Source organism: Prosopis cineraria, unplaced genomic scaffold (genome assembly GCF_029017545.1).
Source record: "Prosopis cineraria cultivar Desert tree isolate PC_DT_omini unplaced genomic scaffold, ASM2901754v1 PC1, whole genome shotgun sequence".
In the NCBI taxonomy this organism is placed as follows: Eukaryota; Viridiplantae; Streptophyta; class Magnoliopsida; order Fabales; family Fabaceae; genus Prosopis; species Prosopis cineraria.
The window spans coordinates 32240449-32260301 of NW_026555332.1; the positions used below are offsets into that span (position 1 = coordinate 32240449).

Here is a 19853-nt window from a genome sequence, read left to right on the forward strand (position 1 = left end):
TTTTTTTTTTAGAAAAACATAACTTAAAGTTCCTGTACTTTATTTACATTTTACTATTAATTTTTATATTTTTTTTATATTTTAGATTCTTATTTTTTTTTTTTTGTATTATAGATTCCTCTAAGATCCTTACACTTTGTTTATAAAGGGATATAAAATACTAAAAAATTAAAATGTAGGAATTTAAAACACAAAAAAAAATATAGAGATTAATAACTAAATATGAATAAAGTATTGTTTAAAGTTATAATTTTTATTTTTTTTAAATCTATAAAGTCTGAATGTATACTTTACATGGGTTTTTAGTATTTCCACGACCCAATTATATTTAGTTAAATAATTCTAATTTAACCTTTGATTTAGGTCCTTTATCATAAATAACGGCAACTGAGGGTCCTCGCTTGTAATTTTCGCTTTAAAATATAAAAAGAGAAGGAATCACATCGTTGGAGGAGGTAGCGCGCCACAGAGAAAAGCCTCTGACCAGTGTGCGCAGAGGCGAAGAGTGTACATATCTGTCTCCTTCTCTCTCTCTCTCACCCAAGCGGCTCTCGCACGGAGCTGCGTGGTCATATCGTCATCCTCTTCTTCCTTTCTTAACTCCTCTCACCAACCTCTGTCTTCCCAAGGACTCTTCGAAGTTCAAATCTTTACACCACCTTCTCTCTCTCTCTCTCCCTCTCCCTCTCTCTCTCTCTCTCAGAACTCGTTTCACTCTCTTATATATATACAAGTCTTCTCGTTTCTTAAGCTAAGGAAGACGTAATTTGTTTACCAATTATGGGAAAAGAGGGTGGATCTTGGGGAGGAAGATCTTTCAACATCAAGAGAGCTGAAGCTGAAACTCCTTCTGGTTGCACGTCTTCTTTCTTTCACTTCTTCGATTTCCACCCTTTTCACTTGTTCCAACACCAGCCTCAAGCTTCTAATGGCAACGACGACACTACCACTATTATCCCCAAAGGTTTATATATATATATATATATATATTATATGAATCTCCATGGCTCTTTGGGTTTCATTTTCTCCTCAAAGTTTATAGTTTCACGGTTCTTCCTTTTGTTTCTGTATTTCAGGCACTGAAGCACCTAGGAACAGCTTGGAATCTGAGGATGGCACAATTGTGGCGGGCTTGATTTCAAAAGAAGAAAATTTAAAAATGGCAGTAAGATAATTAATTACCTTCTCATCATCATCACTTCACAGTTCACAGCACTACTTTTCTGTGTTTAATTAAATTAGTTTATTCTGAAAAGGGAGTAATGATGATGGTCTTTTAAGTTTAATTCTTGACCACTTGCTGCTTGTTGATTTTGAAAATGCAGAAGAATAAATTATCATTCATCAAAACTACAAGCAGTACGGGAGCTAAACTGGGAAATCATGTGAATGATCTCTCCCCAGGAACCAAGACTCCAACTTTGGTCGCCAGATTAATGGGTCTCGATCTTCTTCCAGACGCACAATCTCCACTAGCTTCTTCTTCTTCTCCTTCATCTTCTTCAACCACTACCACCACCAATTCTTCAGCTTCTTGTCTTTCTGCAACTAATTCACGAGCTAATCCACATCTACACAACCACCATCTCAGACCTCGGCAACACAACACGTTAATAACAAAAGCCAGACACAGTATGGATGACTGTATTGCAGCGTCTCGTTTCTTACCTGATGCTCCAAGAATATCATCAGCAAGAAGATCAGATGTTGAACATAGACTGTCTCTTCAGATCAACAAAGAGAATATGGGTTCTGGTGGGGAAGATTTGGAGCTTCTCCCTCGGTTTTCATTTTCAAAACTCAGGATTGAAGAACAGCAGCACAGTAGCAATAAAAGTCCAAGGCACTATGCTAAGCAAATTGTAAAACAGATGAAAGAGAGTGTGATGAGCAGGAAAGTAGGGATTATTGAGGTCACCAACACCGTGAAAAACAGAGAGAAGCAAGAAAGAGGAGGTGAATTTGTGGGCCAATTCAGGAGCAAGAAATCTCCCAGCACGACGCCGACATCTTCAGTGAGTAAAGAAGCAGATGAATTAAACAGCAGCCCGGGAAAGGTTTCAAACAACCCATCTTGTTCCCAGAAGAGGCTCAGATTCATGGACCCCAAGAACAAGCTAAGGACAACGACGCCTACCCGAAAAGATCAAATTACAGTTTCACCACAGCCAATCAAGTTCGATGATATTCAACCACAGGTTTCAAGGGTTTCATCAGCTAAGGCAAAGCCTCAAGCAAAATTGGTAGAACAACAAGCTCATCAGTTTCAAAAGCAGAAAACTTCAGTGCCTAAATGGAAGAAAGCTGCTGATGAAAAGTTCAGTCCTCGGCTCAAGAAACCTCTACATACATCAGATATCATTCGAAACAAGCAAGATGAATCGTTTGTTCGCCCATTATTATCATCCCCTAACAGAGTCAGTGACGTAAAGAGTACTGGTAAAAGCAAAAGGAGACATTCAATGTTGATCAACCTTCTCAACCTCAATACAGTCCAAAATATAAATAGTAACGCTCTTCCTGTCACCAAAATACCTCAGAAACAGGTATATTCAGAAGTCTAAATTACTATTTTCAATTATCTCTTGCGTGTTCAAAACGATATCTTTTATTGCTACTACATTACACCTATATAGTAATTTCCGGTACGGTTCAGTATAATCTCTGGTAAAAAAATGCACTTGTCCGTTTTGACTTTTTTATATATATTTTTCTCGAAAGACACCGGTATGTGATGCCCGAGAACCAAAATATTGCAGTTCACAGTTATCTAGTGGTTCGCGCCAGACTTACACGACACTGACTACTGCTGCTGCTGCTGGAGAAAGCAACGTCGACGAAGACAAACGTAAGACCAGTGGCTTCATGTTTAATGGTCCAGAATTTGAGTACGTCTCAAGCATCCTTAGCCGTACTGGTTTAGTAGTCAAAAAAGGCACCACCACCGCAACATCAGTGTCAGTGTCCTTAAACCATCAATGGTTCTCCCCAACCCACCCTCTGGACCCTTCAATTTTTCACCATCTCGAGCAACACTTCCAGAACTACCCCACTTCCTGTAATATTTTCTCAGTCCTATCCTCATCGCAAGTTCGAAACTTGAGGACGAAGTATGAATTACCTCTGGGTCTGCGTTGTAATCGGAGGTTACTGTTCGATCTGGTTAATGAAACATTGTTGGAGGTTGTAGGGCCATACGATGAAGAAGCTGTGTGGGAGAGGATCGCAGGGAGGTTTCAGAGCTCGAAGTGTGAGGTTCTAGAAGACATAGATGCGTTGATAGAAATGGAAGATGTGGGGAAGACGATGAAGGTGAAAAGTGCGGAAGCAATGGTGGCAGAGATTGAAGGGAACATAATGGACACGTTACTGCATGAGACGGTTAGGATAGCCACGGGCTGTTATTGCTGGTGGTGGTACGGAAAGGACCACGACGACGCCGTTTAGCGCCGGGGGACAGGGGAAAGTGCTAGGGGGACAAGTCACGTGGGTGGTTCACGTGATGGCCACTGGTGGGTGGTGGCGTGTGGGGCCCATTTGAACCCTAATTTTGACCCCTCCGACACAGCTCGCTTTCTGATTGGCTATTTATTAAAAGACAAGATTGGGCAGAGGAATCCAATCCTCCGTCCTTGAGCTTCGTACACAGGCTCTAGCTTAGTGATGTTTATTATAATTAGTTCTTACTATTTTTTCTTACTTTGTTATCTCTGTAGCATTCAATTTATCCATTTATAATCCTGCATGGATGGGTCATAGCTTGTGAAAATTTAAGAAATTTCATTATTTATTTTTCTTTTTTCAGTTGTTGGCTCTGTTTTTTAGTGTTTTTTTTTTCTCAAAAATATGTTCTTTTTTTTTTTGTTGCTTTAGCCCATAGTATCGTTTTCAGTTTATTTTTTTGGCCTGAAGTGGGTTTTTTTTTCATTTCTTAGAAATTTAGTACAGTTAAATTCAGGTCTATTGAGACACCTTTTATTTCATAGGCTAATTAATTATTAATTATTTCAATAATACGTCATGAACGTAAATTGTTTTCCCAAAACACTCATTTAATAATTGGCTAACGATGGTAAAAAATTAATAAATATTCCAGACAAATGATTGACAGGGCGAAAAGAACCTCTAAAAATTCTCTTGTAAAAAAGTCAGGAGGGGAAGTGATAAAAAATAATATTTGTGCTGTAGTTAATAAGTGAATGTGTAACACTTGCCCCGAGTGTTATCCAAAAATCACACAAGTCAAATAAACTAAGTGTGGTTAAGAAGTTAATCCTAAAACCAACTTAGAAAACAAACCATTTAAATTACTAAGCAAATACACGATTGCAAAGTAAACATTTAAAACCTTAAAAAAAATTATAGGTTCTAACTATAGCGCATGAAAGCAAGCTAGACGAAAGAGAAATAAAAAGATACTGTCATGACAGCATTTAAATTGCTGTCATGACAGCCCTCCCGGGTCAACTTCTGGGAGGCACCGTTCCGCCATCCGACCTCCAATCGAAGTGATTTTAAAACTCACACGTCACATTCAAAGAGTATTATAAGTATACCATATTTCAAAAAGATTCAACGGTCGAATTAAAAATTGAACATGTTATAAATTTGGTTACTTTTGCTGTCATGACAGCTACTTCCGGACCAACTTTTGGAGTGCACCATTTCATCATCCGACCTCCGATCGAAGTGATTCTAAAGCCCACATGTCACTTTTAAAGAATACTATTAGCATACCAAATTTTGAAACGATCCAACGGACGGATTGAATTTTGTGCAGGTTAGAATATAACTACTGTAGCTGTCATGACAGCAATTTAATGCTATCATGACAGCACCTCCAGACCAAATTCTGAAGTGCGTCGTTTCTCCGCCCGATATCCGATCGATGTGATTCCAAAGCCCACACGAAGTTTATAAAATTTTTTACTTGTGACCCAAATTTTAGAGAAATCCAACGGTCGGATTAAGATTTGGACACCCGGATGCAAAAGTGCAGCTTTTTGGTAAAAACCATTTTCAAAATTGTCCAAATCTCATCCTAATGGTCACAAACCTGTGGGAATACTTTGGACACGTCAAATAAAATTAAAAACACCTGATAGAACATTCAAATGATGAAAAACCTCTATACATCAAAATTTGACCACCCGGGTGCCATTTCCCAAAATGGACCCTAGACCTCCAAAATGCACAAATCATACAAGAGTGGTCACAAATCAATCCAAATACCATATATTTATATAAATACATATGCTAAACATTTTCACTTGGCTCAGAGCTCCTTGTGGGGCCCACGCACCCACTCTCTCTATCCAAGGTGTATATTTGCCCATAGCACACCATTTGCAATGCAACCACTTTGCATTTGCTTATAAAATCACATATATATCAAAATAAAGATCTGCTTGTAATAAAAACTTGGTCTACTAAGTAAATCCATCAAAACCACACACCATAACCAAGTTTCCTAGCCACAAGTCTGCAAACAGACAAAAATTCATACACAAGCACACAATCCACACATATTCACACATACATACATAATCATATCCTACTGGCACCCTAATTCTAAATATATTACAATATATTTGCTCAAAAGAAAGGGGTTGCAGTTCTTTACAAATCACAAGCAAACCCCTAGCTTTGCTCTTCTCCCTGTCCACCACTGGATCCTTCACCTGGACCTGGAAATATTGAAAAGAAAGGGGTGAGACAACCACAGTCTCAGTAACAGAGAAATCTACATTGATTATTACAAAGTAAGCCATAATCAAATAAATGAATAATAAATTCAACATAGTATATAATTCAGCCATTTAAAATGTATGAATACATGACCTAGGTCGGTATGGCCTTTTATGACCAACAGAATGCCCCCTGGCACTCTTTAACTCACAGGTAAACCTTATACCTACTTGTACCTCCACAGGCACAAAACATAATCTAAGGCATGATCTAATCCACCGAACCGCCTATGCCCCTTCGACGTGAATCCTGAGCAGTCAAAGCTAACTCCCTCCCAGAGCCAGCCCGACTTACTCTCCATGTGAGGGCTACCTTGGTCTAGGCACTCAACCTCACACTTCATATGTCGGATTCCCTCCCCCACTGAGAGGTGTCGAACACTCAATACACTAACCACTTTAGTGCACTGAGCCCACAATATGTAAGACAACACTGAGTACTGACAGTGTGCCATAGAATATCAAAAATCCACACCTTCTCATCGGTGAACTCCCACCGAGATCATGCCTTTTACTCTTGTCTACCTTTCCTGAGTATTGACCATTCAACACTCTAAAGTAGTATAATATTTATAAATCTTATTTCCATAAAAATATTGTTATTAAACAATTAGAAAACATATTTGCACTATAATTAAAGTAGTACCCCATAACCCCTTATAAAGCACATTTAATCTTTTAAAACATGTAATGCATGATAACTAGTAATATTTATTCAAAAATAGCTAAAACAAAGTAATAAGAAATATAAATTTCCCTGTTATCTCAACTCTTTGGTACCAAAAGGGTTCCCCTTGTACAAAATAGGGCTCAGCTTGTTCCTTACTTTTTAATAAGTTCCACCAACAATTTTCTACAACATATAAGTGATCCACATCACTTATCATGACAAATAGCATTAATGAAGACTATAACTCATACCACACAACTTGAGTCAATGAGTCATAATCCACCCTAATAGTTCATGTATTAAACCAAACATTCACATAATATCACTTAACCACCAAAACCATTTATTAGCCATCATTAGGCTAATTTCCAATTTTATATAATTTCTTATCAATTAAAAACTTTCACTTAGTGTCACCAACTTTCACCATTAGCCCTTATAATGAAAACCAAACCTTAATTTAAATTTTATTGGGCTCAAATAGACAATTATAACTAAATCAATAAGCTTAAACCATTGAAGAGCAAAAACCCAATTTCTCAAGGTTTATTTTGTGCCCAAAATACCTCTTTTCATCCAATTATCTACTCAAAACATTAGATCACTATATAGAAACTCAAAACATACTCCCTAGGATCCAAAGAAACAAAAGCTTACAAGAATAAAGCCTTTGGGATCAAAATTCAAAAATTTTCTCTTCCAAAAATTGAAGAAAATCAAGAGAAAGAGAAGAGGATTGAAGTAGGGAGTTTACCTATCGTGTAGCCGAGCTCGCAACGGTCGCAAAGACTCTTAAATCCAAGCCTAACTCCCTCCCTTTCTCTTCTCTTCTTCCTCTCTCTCTCTCTCTCCCGTTTGTGCGTTTCTATCCTTGCTCATTTTCTCTGCGGTTTTAGTTTGTTTTGCTCTTTAAATTGCTGGTCAAAAAGTTTGGGAACAATTACAAGAAAGGACCCAACATTTTTTATTATTGCACAAAAGCCCGGGTAACTTTGGTAATTTTTCCCATAGTTAAAAATCAAATAAAACTAAACTTTTGCTTAGTAAAATTCAAACTCTGAGCCTCTATTAAATTATTCTAAATTTTAATTTAATTATAGATATTTTATTTTATTTTTAAAATAAATTTAGGTCTTAAAATTTTTTTTTAGGATGTTACAGAATGCATGTAACGAATGTAACAATTTAACTTCCAAAATATCATTTTTCTCTCTTAGTGTGGTTCATTAAAATATATACTAAGTTTTTCCTTCAACAAAAATAGCTTTTTAACTAAAGAAAAAGTGTAAACGCTAAACAAATTAATTGGCTAAAATGACATAAAACTAGGAGACCATGGGCTTATTCGTAATTTACTTTGAGAATAGTTTTTTATTTTTTACAATAAAAAATTAAAAATTTTATTTGGTGACATGTTTTTAAAAAAAATGCTTTAAAGAACCAAAAAACTAAATATTGCTCTGAAAAATAAAAAAATAAAAACATCTTTTAAATGTTTTGGGATTATTATTTTAGAGAATAAAGAAGAATACAAAAAAAAATTATTTTTATTATTTTTTGTTTTCAAACGTATTTTATAAAACATCAATTCTCATAATAGTAAAATAAAAATAATTTTAAATAAGTCCTACATTTTCTAATGATTTCCTCCCCTAAAAAAAAAAAAAAATCTTTGTACGAAACACCGTTAATTCTGTTTAGTCAAGCTTTCATATGTAGAGACCGTGTGTGTGTGTGCGCTCTATTCATATGATGTAAACACCTTAACTTTGATGGGCTTCTTAATCATCATGAAACTAAATGTGATTTGATCATTATTAGCTGAATTAATACGGGAGAATGATAATAAGGTCTCAAAACTCTAAATTAATGATAATTGATAAAATTACAAATAAAAATTCATATTACAATCTAAAAAATATATTTAATACTTAAATATTTATTTATAATTTAAACTCTTGAATTTATTATTATTTATATGGATATTTTTATTTTTAAAAAAAATTGTCAGAGACTTAACTTCATTAATTTAATATTTTAAAATCTAAATGTCATTTTTCAAATTAATATTTGAATATAAATTGAGGAACTTGTGATTAAAAAATTCAAATGCTTACATCACTTTTGAATTAGGAGAGTGAGAGAGAATCATATTCTATTTGGTTCTCCATGGAATTTTGAGATTGTCAGGTAGCACAAGAACAAGACTGTATATCATTTTAATTTTTAAAAAGGCTGTCTTGCATGGAACATGATCTCCAATACCAACATTTGCTCTTTTCCTGGAATATAACGAAATAAAAGTACCTTGAAACCCTAAAAACAACCTTTTTTTTCCTTTTCTATTAATTAATAATATGATAAACTCAAGGGAGAATGACATTTGAGAACCCTTTAAAAATATTATTTGCAATTAAGAGCCTTGAAATTTTAAAAAGGACCGTGGTCCTTGAGTTGAAATTTTTTTAATTGAATTTGTTTAGTATTCAATTTCTATATTTTTAATGCTCATATCTTACATTTTCATTGTTCATCTCTAATATTTTTTGTACTTAGTTTTTTAAATTTTCAGTAGTCATTTTAAATATTTTCATTGCTTACCTTTCATGTTTTCAATAAAGAAAAACATTTATATTAAATTCTTTTAATCACTACTAAAATCATGAAAAAATAAGTATTGAAAGCATTTGAGGTGAAATATGAGTACTGAAAATATGAAAGATGAGCATTAAAAAATAAATTAAAAAATTAATTCAAGTTAAAGACCATGACCCTTTGTTAGAATTTTATAATTTCAGAATCTTTAATTGTAATTAATATTCTAAGAAGATCCTTAGATGTCATTTTCCCTTAACTCAATCCATAGGAAATTAATTAAAAAAACATATATTTTTTTCAATTGTAAATTCAATCCATTACCCAAGGGTTTTCAGACGCTAGATTCGTACGATTTTGTTTTGTTTTGTTTTGTTTTTTTTTTTTGTATGTTGGAATCAAAAAGAGAGGAAAGGGGGAAAAAGAAGAAGATACTTTTGCAGGTGTCAATGTAGGGAATTAATTAAAGAAAAGGGATAAAATAAAAGTGAAAAGAAAGTGACTAGGACTTTTTTTTTTTTTCCGAATGAAATGGAAACTGTTTCATTTAATATATCCTCAACAAGTTGTTGGATGATAAATAATAAATATTGAAGGAAAGGACTGAATTTAATTAATTCTAATTTTTCCACTCTCCTCTCTCTCTTCTTCTCAATTTCTAGAATGCTTAGTTAAATGAATCTCAACTAGGCACATTTTTGTACATTTAAATGTGAGTTACCCAATTCATGATTATTAATAGCATGAGAGTTTCTATAGGTTTCATAGGCTGTATGTACTATTTTGGTTGTGAATCTTGTTACTAAAATATTACTGCATTTGAACAGTTAATATTTGACGTGGATAATGTAGATATATTCAAAATGAGCATAGAAGAAATTAAAGAAACCATATATATATATACACACACATATATATAGGGCTACTCCACATTTTGGATAACGAAGCAGAAAGACAGAGAAAGAAGAAAGAGCGGGAAATTCAAACAAGTAAATAATAAAATAAGAGAGCAAGTACAGTCCAGGTTATTAATTAATGTACAACAGATGAAAAGCTTAAGTAAGTGTGCCATAATGGTGAGAAGAGAGAGAGGGGGAGAATTACAGAGAGCAAATGAAGAGGGAAGGTGGTGAGAGCTGACTTGCTATTAAATGATGTCTCTAATTGTTACTCCCTCTTGTCCTTTTTTCAGGATAGAAAGAAAATTCTGTTGATCCTGTTCATAAGCTATTTTATTAAAATTTTATTTAAAATTTTTTTCATTTGACATCTATTAAATATTGAAAACAAAAAATATATTATTAATATATATATATATATAATAAAAATAAGTTAAAAAATTATTAAATTTCTAACTGTTAATAAATTTTATTTTTTATTTTCGTAAAACATATTGAAAGTACTTTATAAATAAAATTCAAGGAATAAGTGTAATGCAACATTACTTCTTCTGTCCTATATATAAAGTTTTTTTTACTGAATTTTGCATATTAATAAAAGTTTGTTTTTTAATTGAGTTCACATTAAATCATAATAATTTTTTAATTTTACTTCTAATAATGTCAATTAATATTACGGTGGTGGTAAGTAAAGCATAAAATTAATATATTTTCTTCTTCTAAGACAAAGGTAAATTTTTTTAATTATTTAAAAATATCATAACACTCTTTATATTTAGAAATAAAATAAAATTTTAAAAAATATCATATATGTAAGGATGGAGAGAATGCTAATTCAGGGGTGTGTCTAGATCTCTTGGCTGGCTAGGTTTTTCAATGCAGGGTTTATGATCTAATTACTTGGTGAAATTTTGGTACTACAATATCCTCGTATGTAGGAATTCCTGCATAAACCTAATATATCATGCCACCCATACTCCATCTAATAAAAGCATGATATTTAAATAGTTGTAAATATAAATTGATTACATCATTATAATAGTATAGATAGAAAAGAAAAAAAAATTGAATAACCATTTTATTCTAAAAATAAAGTCATTAAAATAATACTCCCTCCATTCAAAAATATAATACGCTTTTTGAGGAATTTGATATTAAAGAATATAAGACATTTTTAGTCTTTTGAGATATAATCATTATCTTTTTTTAAAAAATATCCCTATTAATAATGACCTTATATTTATTGTAAGGTATTTAATATGGGTAAATATGAAAAGATATGGTTACTTTAAAAGTATGTATTAATTTTATTAGAAGGTAAAATTCGGTAAAAATATCTTATATTTTTTAATGAAGGGAGTAACATATAAAATTTTATTTGATTAAATTTTGTATAATTTTAGTAGATGGAACATAGATGATATGATATGCGTGTCCATGCAAGTATTTCTCCCTCATATGTGCGCGCACGCTCTATTTAGTATTATAAGGTATTTTTGCTCAAACTACACCCAATAAGTGAGAAAGTTAATTTTATTTAAAAGTACAGTCTTTCCATATTAACTTTTATTTAATAGAGTACCTCAATTAAAAAATTATTAGTTGCATCCTCTAATTAAGGTTATTTAAAAAAACCTTATTAATTTTACCTTAAAGAACCAAAATATCTTATATTTGTGAACATGATGCTTTGGGAAAAATGTTTTATAATACATACATACGTACATATATACATACATATATATATTTGAATTGAGGAAGTATACACTAACCTGGCCCTATTTATAAGATCTTTTATAAAAATAAAAGGTGATCTTAATTATAAGGTGTCAAACAAAAAGATAAAATAATCTTTCAATTTTACTCTTTAATTTGAGAAAACATATGTAGAAATGATAATGTAACTCACTGTCTTCCTTTAATTAATATGGATACAATTAAAAAGTTCAAAAATATTTTTTAATAAATAAAGTAACATCAACTTTTTGAAAAAACGTAAAAAAAAAAAAAACCTTACACACTTTATAAATGCGTCGATACTCATGGGGCATACAATTCAACGTTCTTAATGTTTTTCTTTTTTTTTTTTAACCAAAATTCAACGTTCTTAATTAGAATCACAAGTTAAAGGCCATGACATACATTTGCATGCATGCATGCGTGTGTGTGTGTATAATGTTCATGTTCATTGAGTTGTTGAGTCAATTATTGATAGGCTGATGAGAAGAAAAAGGTTCACACAACAAAAGCTGACATTACTTTGATGCAAAAAGAAAAGAAAAGCCCAATCACTCAATCTTTTTTGTTCTGTGCATTCCTCTCTATCTCTTTTATTTTATCCCCCGTTTGATACCATATTATGGCCTTTAAGTCATTTGAAGAAAACAAAAACAACATAAGAAATCAATTTATAAAAAGAATACATTTATAAAGTTTGCTTCAATGCACTTTCCCTAATCTCACTTTCGGAGCTAGTTCCAACTAACCATAGTCGGAGAAGAGAATTGCATTTTTGCCCCCTTAAAAAAATATTATAATAATAGCAGTAACAATAATAATAATAACACCTAGCCCAACTAGAGTCGGGAATAAGGGCCGGGCCTGGAGGGCCGAGCCTGAAAATCCTGTTTAAATAAGGGTTCGGGCTTTGAAAATAGATTTTTTTTAAAGTAATCGGGCTTGAGGGCTTGGCCTTAATAAGCCCTGTAAAATAGGACTCGAACCCGGGCTGCCCTTCAAGCCCTGTTATATTATTTTTATTATTATTTTTTTAGTAAAACACATGTTTGAAATCAATGACCTGCTCACCTGGTCCTACACACATTATATTATTATTAATTTTAATTTATTCTAAAATTAATTTAATCTAATTTAATAAATATCAGTGTATAGTATAAAATTTATAATATTTTTTATTTTTCTATAATTATTATGTTTGTATATTTATAAAAAAATGAACTATTTTTTAAATGAAGATTTAAATTTTATTACTAGACTTCTAATGTATGTTATTTAATTTTTAAAAAATTATGATGATTTTAATTTTTTTAATTTTAAAATATTTTAATTTATTTATAATGTTTAATTTTATTTTAATTTTTTTATTTTTTAAGAAAGGGCTTACTGGCCTGGCCCTGAGCCCTGAGTATAAGGGCCGGGTTTGAGAAATGGGGGTCAAAATGAAAAATTGGGCTTTAGGGCTTAGGCCCTAAAGGGCCGAGCCCATAAGAGCCAGGCCCTTAAGGGCCGGGCCTGCCCTTATTCCCAACTCTTGGCCCAACTATATGGGTTATGGGACGAAAATGAAAGAAAAAATTTTTAGTGGGTCATTTCTAATAATTACATAAAATATTCAATTTATTTAATAAAAAATTATTATGAGAATCAATTCAATTACTGTGTAAATTATGGTTGATGACTACAAATGTAATTAAAAATAATTCTTCTATATATATAATTGGGTAAATGAACAAATTATTTCTTATATTTTAGATCATATAACATTATAGATTTAGAACTTTTTTATTGTGCAAATCTTTCTATCAACTTTTAAAAAAGGGTGGTGTAATTTGGCCCTTATCATTAACAAAAATTAACCTTAACAATTAATTCACTAAAAAATGATAGAAAAAAACCTCAAAAATTGTAGAAAAAGATCAAGAAATTATTTTCTATAATTTTTGAGATTCTTGTCTGTAATTTTTAGGTTCTTTATTATAGTTTTGTTGTTATTTTTTATAATTTGTAGGTCCTTTTCTTTTATTTTCTGATAAACTAATTATTAAAGTTAACTTTTATTAACAATAATGGCTAGACTGTACAGTTTTTAAAAGTTAAAAGAACAATTTTTACAATTAACGAGTTTAGAATTTACGGTGCTATTAGACTTAAAATTCAAGAGTAATTTGTTCATATACCCTATATAATTTTTAAAATAACTGTATTATGTCTAGACGACATATAGTATAAATTCATATATGGTATCATTAATTGCTGTCATGAAAATCTTATGTTATTTTGTCATGCTTAAAATGTTAATTTTTTTTCTTGGTCAACCCCTATATTAAACATTTTGAACTTCAAATAAATTCCATCAATTATGTGACGCGCCAATAATCATTAAGCTAGGTTGACATCAGATGCTTAAACTGTAATAATAAATTAGATAATTCAACTTCAATTGTGCAACGAACAATTTGTTTGCGCATATTACCTAATGAAATATTCTAAAACCATTTAATTTAAAAAAAATTACAAAAACACAAAGTTTTCACATTATCTCATTCTCTAAGGAGACTGGAATTAGAGTTGGGAATAAGGATCGGGCTTGATGGGCCGCCCGTTTAAGCCTATTTTTAATAAAAGTTTGGGCTTAAAAATTTAATGTTTTTTAGGATAATCGGACTTTGAAACTTGGCTCTTTTAAGTCCTAAAAAAAGGGCTCAGACTCGGGCGGCCCGCCAAGTCCGTTTAACTTTTTTTTTTTTTTGCTTTTATATTGGACTTTGAGAAATGGCTGAATTGGGGTTGGACTTTCAACCTCCAAAGAAATCCTATGTGGCACACTTGTACTCGGTCTCTCAGTCTCTCACTTTCAGATCTATGACAGAGTTGAAAATAACATTTTATTTGTGAATGGTGATGAGGGAGATCTTGATTAGCATTGATAATGACTTCTGTCTTTATCTTATTTGAACTTCTAAATCTTGTATTTATTTTTTAAATTATGTGAGATTTTAATTTGATATATCTTAAATTTTAAAATACTCTAACTAAATTAAAATATTAAATTTTATTTTATTTTTTTCGTAAATGGGCTTATGGGCTCGGCCCTGAGCCCTTTAAATAAGGGTCGGGCTTTAACTTTTAAGTAAAATTAGGGTAATAGAGCTTTCAGATTTAGGCTCATAAAAATCGGGCCTATATAAATTAAGCCCGCCCGTGTATCAACTCTAACCGGAACGCAACCTCATGTGCAACACATAATAATTTTAGATGTGACTGAACAATGAGTGTAGATAGAAATCACAAGTGCTTAGAGAGAGAGAGAGAATATGTGTGTGCGCGCGTGTGTGTGCGCGTGTGTATTTGTATATGTACATTATAATGGGGTCCAAAGTGAGGATGTGTAGTACTGGAGATATGATATCCATTGATGCAGAAATAACAGGCTGGGACTGAGACTGCTGAGTCACTGAGATTTAGTTTCAAAATGGCAGATGATTTTAATTGCATTATACACAATAGAAGACGAAGAAGATGAAGATGAGAGTCAATTGAATTTCTTCTGAAAATTATTTTAGATTTCTAGTACAGTGTTTCAGAGACTCAGACTATTCAAATGTTATGGGGAAGAATTGCAATGACAGTTTTCAGAAAAGGGGAAAAAAAGAAATTGCAGCAAAGGTGGAAGATAACTGAATATTCTATTTTTTCTTCTTTGGACCATCCCTGTCATTCTGCCAATTTTATTTCTTCTATTTTTAAATTAAATTTTATTAATTGATAATTAAACTTAAAAAAATTAATTAGATTTAACTTGTGTATCACTGTAAGTTATCACCAAATTTTTTATTAAAAAAATGATAATAAAATTTTTTAAATTATATAAATAATAATTTAGTCTCTTAAAATGTCATAATTTTTATAAAAGTTTTAAGAATCTTTTTGTTAATAACTTTTTTCTAGTGAAAAGATAATTTTACTCTTACTGAAAATAACAAACACTATTCACAACTTTTATTTAAAGAATCATAATTTTTGTTCTGTAAATCACAAGAACTGAACAAAAAATAACAACTTGTCAATTGTAATTTTTGTTATTGAAAAATAAATTCCAATCACAATTTTTACTTAAGAAATAATAATTTTTATTTTATAAATTATAAGAATTGAACAATAAATCATAATTTATCAACTGTAATTTCTATTATTGAAAAATAAGTTATCAAAATAATAAACTCCATTTATAATTTTTATTTAAAGAATCATAACTTTTTTTAAAGAATTGCAATAATTGAACAAGAAATTATAAATTATCAATAAAGATAAAATAATTTTTTTAATTTAAAATTTATTGACAAAAAGTTTTCAAAAGACTTCATTGAAATTATAACATCTTGAGGGACTAAATTATTATTTATATAATTTTAAAGAATTTTACTGTCATTAATTTTAAAGAATTTTATTGTTATTTTTCTTTTTTTGTTAGCTATGATAAATTTCAAAATGTTAAGGTATCAGTGCGGGAGAAAAATAGAGGAACGCATAATATTGATTCCCAAATATTATAAAAAATTTAATAAAATGATATAAAAATAAAATAGGGAGTATCATATTCAAGGACCTAACAATAAACTTATCCACAAATAGTGGCCAATAACAAATTTCATTTGAAAAAAAAAAAAAAACAAGTCCATAACAACAATCTATTTCATATCGGTTTTTTGTTTGCGAATAAATTTGTTGTCAAAGTTTAGAACGTGATTCTTCCTAAAAATATAAACAATCTTTTCATATTCACAAATAGTAAATAACATGACTTACCTTAAGGCTTACGAGCTAACTTTACCCGCAGGAAAGTCCAAATTAAATGAGAAATTTGATGGCTTATCCCACCCACATGTTTGCAGGATTCCATATTCGATGTATTTTGTTCTTTTTTAGATTTCTCAAGAAAATTAGAGTTGATAATCCAAAGTGAATTTGAGGATAGCTTGAAAAATTTTAAAATTAGATTTAAGAAAATTATACTTTTACTTATAATTGAATTTTTCAAGGGAGCTTAAATAAACTCTAAAATATTCATGTCAAGTCCAATCAAGTTTGGACTAGCTTGAAAACTTACATTTTATTTTATTTATAATGGTAAGTTAGATTGTATAAAAATTGACAGGACTTTAGCCCTGTGTTATGAAAATAGGACTGGTTATTAAATTGGTTGAGATACCAACTCTCAATTTAATGGTCAAACTACAATCTAAATCATAGTCTAATTGGTCATAAATAAATTAATATACATTAAATATTATATATTTAAAGTAGAAATAAATAATCATACATAGTAATAAATATGAATATTTAAATTTCAAACAAGATAATTTATAATAAAAAAAGATAATATCCATCAACGTTACATCATTTTCATCTAAAATATATACAATTATTTCATAATTTATAATCTATAACTTTAAAATATATATATATACACATAACTCACACACATTTCTTGCATTTTTCATTTCATAATGCTTATTGAGTATAAATATGTATAAATGATATTTAAAAATATGAATTAAAAATAAAAAAAGTAACATGTTTGATTCAATTGGTCTCTCGTTGGTTTTATCAGTTTTGGTCAGTTCACAGGTAGTTCAATTGATTTAGGGCCGTGCAAAAGTCCTCCAATTTTGTCTAACCCAGTTTGACTTAAGATGGTCCAATCGTGTCCGATTTGTATAAATGCTGGTATTTTAGGATTAAAAAGACTGAAAAGATTAAATTATTTATTTGGGTTGGACTGGATAGGAGATTGGGCATTTGAACCACTTGGTCCAATCCAGTCTCATTAATTTATATAATATAATTATAATTAATTTACTTTTGACAAATGTTTCAAGTGTAATTGATGCTAAAAAGATGATTGCATGAAGACTTTTTGATTTTGTTTTTAAATTGTTGTTGTAATGTAATGTTATTGAAATTTGTTGAATATTGTTTTTGTTGAATTTGTAACTTTAAATTATTTGGACTATAATTAAAATATTTTTTCTTCTTGTTGAAAATTATTATAGATTTATTATGATTATAAGTGTTTTTATTATTTTAATTAAGTTTATTAGGTTGAAATAGATTATTGCCTCTTATAGAGGAAAAAAGAAAAAAAACTAAGTGAATATTGAACTAACAAGACCAGTCCCTCATCCTATGGACTAAGTTCAGTCCTGTTAAACTTCAGATTATTATTAGACAAGATCCAATTACGGGTTGTTAAATCTAATCCTTTTCATGAAAGAGATTGAACTTTGGGTTAAGTCGAAGTCCAGTAACGTCCAGTCTTTTGTGCAGCCCTAAACCAATTCATGGATGATTTCGCAAGATAAGAGGTTTTTGGGTGTAATCGGACCAAATCAACTAATTTGACTCAGTTCTAATAACAGTGCTTCAACTTAACCAAAAGTTTTACACCTATTTCAAATTACTTTTATTCTATTGTTTTGAGAATTGATGTTTTGTACAACATATTCTAAAAAAAATAAAAATATATGTTTTTTCATTCTCTTTTGTTTTTCAAAATAATAATTGAAAAACACCTAAAAGATGTTTCCATTTTTCATTCTTCAAAACAATATTTTTGTTTTTTTTCTTCAAAACACTCTTTAAAAATGTGTTATTAAATATATTTTTTTGTTTTGGAAAACATAAAACTATTCCTAAAATAGGTTGTCAAATAGACCCTTGATTTCTTTTATGAAAAAGATTAAGTTAAACAACCCATAGTCTGCTATGATCAAGATTTTACCTAAAGTTGAACAATACTGGACTTAATTTATAAGATTGAGAGATTGATCTCAATCACCTCACTTTGCTTTGTTTTTCTCCTTCTATGAGAGACGACAATTCATTTTAATCTAATAAACACTTAAAATAATAAAAATACTTATAATCATATAAAATTTGTCACAAAACATTAAAGGTGATCATAATAAATCAATTGATTTTATCATTAAATTATATTAAAATAATTGTATTGGACTGGGTTAGATCAATGAATCTGAAAGCTCGATTCTCTCTATGTCCAGTTTAATCCAAAAATAAAGTCCAGTCTCTGCGCGAGCGCATATATATATATATATATATATATATAATTTTCATCTTCATTGAGTTGAGTCAATTATTGATAGACTGATGAGAAGAAAAAGGTTCACACAACAAAAGCTGACGTTACTTTGACACAAAAGGAAAATAAAAGTGCAATCACTCAATCTTTTTTGTTCTGTGCATTCCCCTCTATCTCTTTTATTTTATCCCCCGTTTGATACCATATTTTGACCTTTAAGTCATTTGAAGAAAACAAAAACAAAATAAGAAATCAATTTATAAAAAGAATATATTTATAAAGTTTGCTTCAATGCACTTTCCCTAATCTTACTTTTGTAGCTAGTTCCACCTAACCATAGTCGGAGAGGAGAATTGCATTTTGCCCCCTTAAACAAATATAATAATAATAATAATAATAATAATAATAATAATAATAATAAATTGTTATGAGAATCAATTCAATTTTTGTGTGAATTGTGGTCCATGACTACAAATGTACTTAAAAATAATTCTTTTATATATAGTTGGGTAAATATAATTTATATAGCCGACTTCACTTAATGAGATCAATATGAAAAAATTATTTATAACTTTTAAGTCTAATAGTACTATAAATTTTGAACTCGTTTATCATTGAAATTATTCCTTCTTGAGTTAGTAATTCAGGTGAGTCGGACTGATTCTAGCTAGTATCAATTCGGATAGGGTTAAAAGTATACTATTCTTTCTAAAAAACCCCTATAGCCAAATTTGATTCTAACACCTTTGAGCTTCAAATTTATTTAAACTGGCTTGAATACCCAAAACTTTTTAAAAATATTTTTTCTTTATTTTTAAGTTAATTTTAATTTTTAAATAATTTTGTTAAGTATGAAATATTATTTTAACTTTAAAAGAATAAAATAAAAAAATAATAATTTATCAACTTTATACTTAAATAACTCTATTATTAGTTTATTATATTTTATATAATTTATTGATGAATGCTTTTTTTACTTATAAATTAATGTCTTAGTTACTTAAATATTACCCTTATCATAATCATATATAAATATTTTATACATTTTAATTAAATTAAATTATATTAATTATGATCAAGTTGATCTTAATTCAATTATGATT

The 19853-nt window shown here is 30.1% G+C and overlaps 1 protein-coding gene across 1 annotated transcript; it reads left to right on the forward strand.

Moving 5' to 3' along the window:
• The first annotated feature begins 475 nt into the window (after positions 1 to 475).
• Positions 476 to 3804, forward strand: LOC129310487 (uncharacterized). The gene is made up of 4 exons (XM_054952344.1): positions 476 to 964; positions 1077 to 1165; positions 1326 to 2546; positions 2722 to 3804. Exons 1-4 carry the CDS (start codon positions 781 to 783, stop codon positions 3445 to 3447), a joined length of 2220 nt encoding a protein of 739 aa, XP_054808319.1. The 5' UTR covers positions 476 to 780; the 3' UTR covers positions 3448 to 3804.
• The last annotated feature ends 16049 nt before the right edge of the window (positions 3805 to 19853 follow it).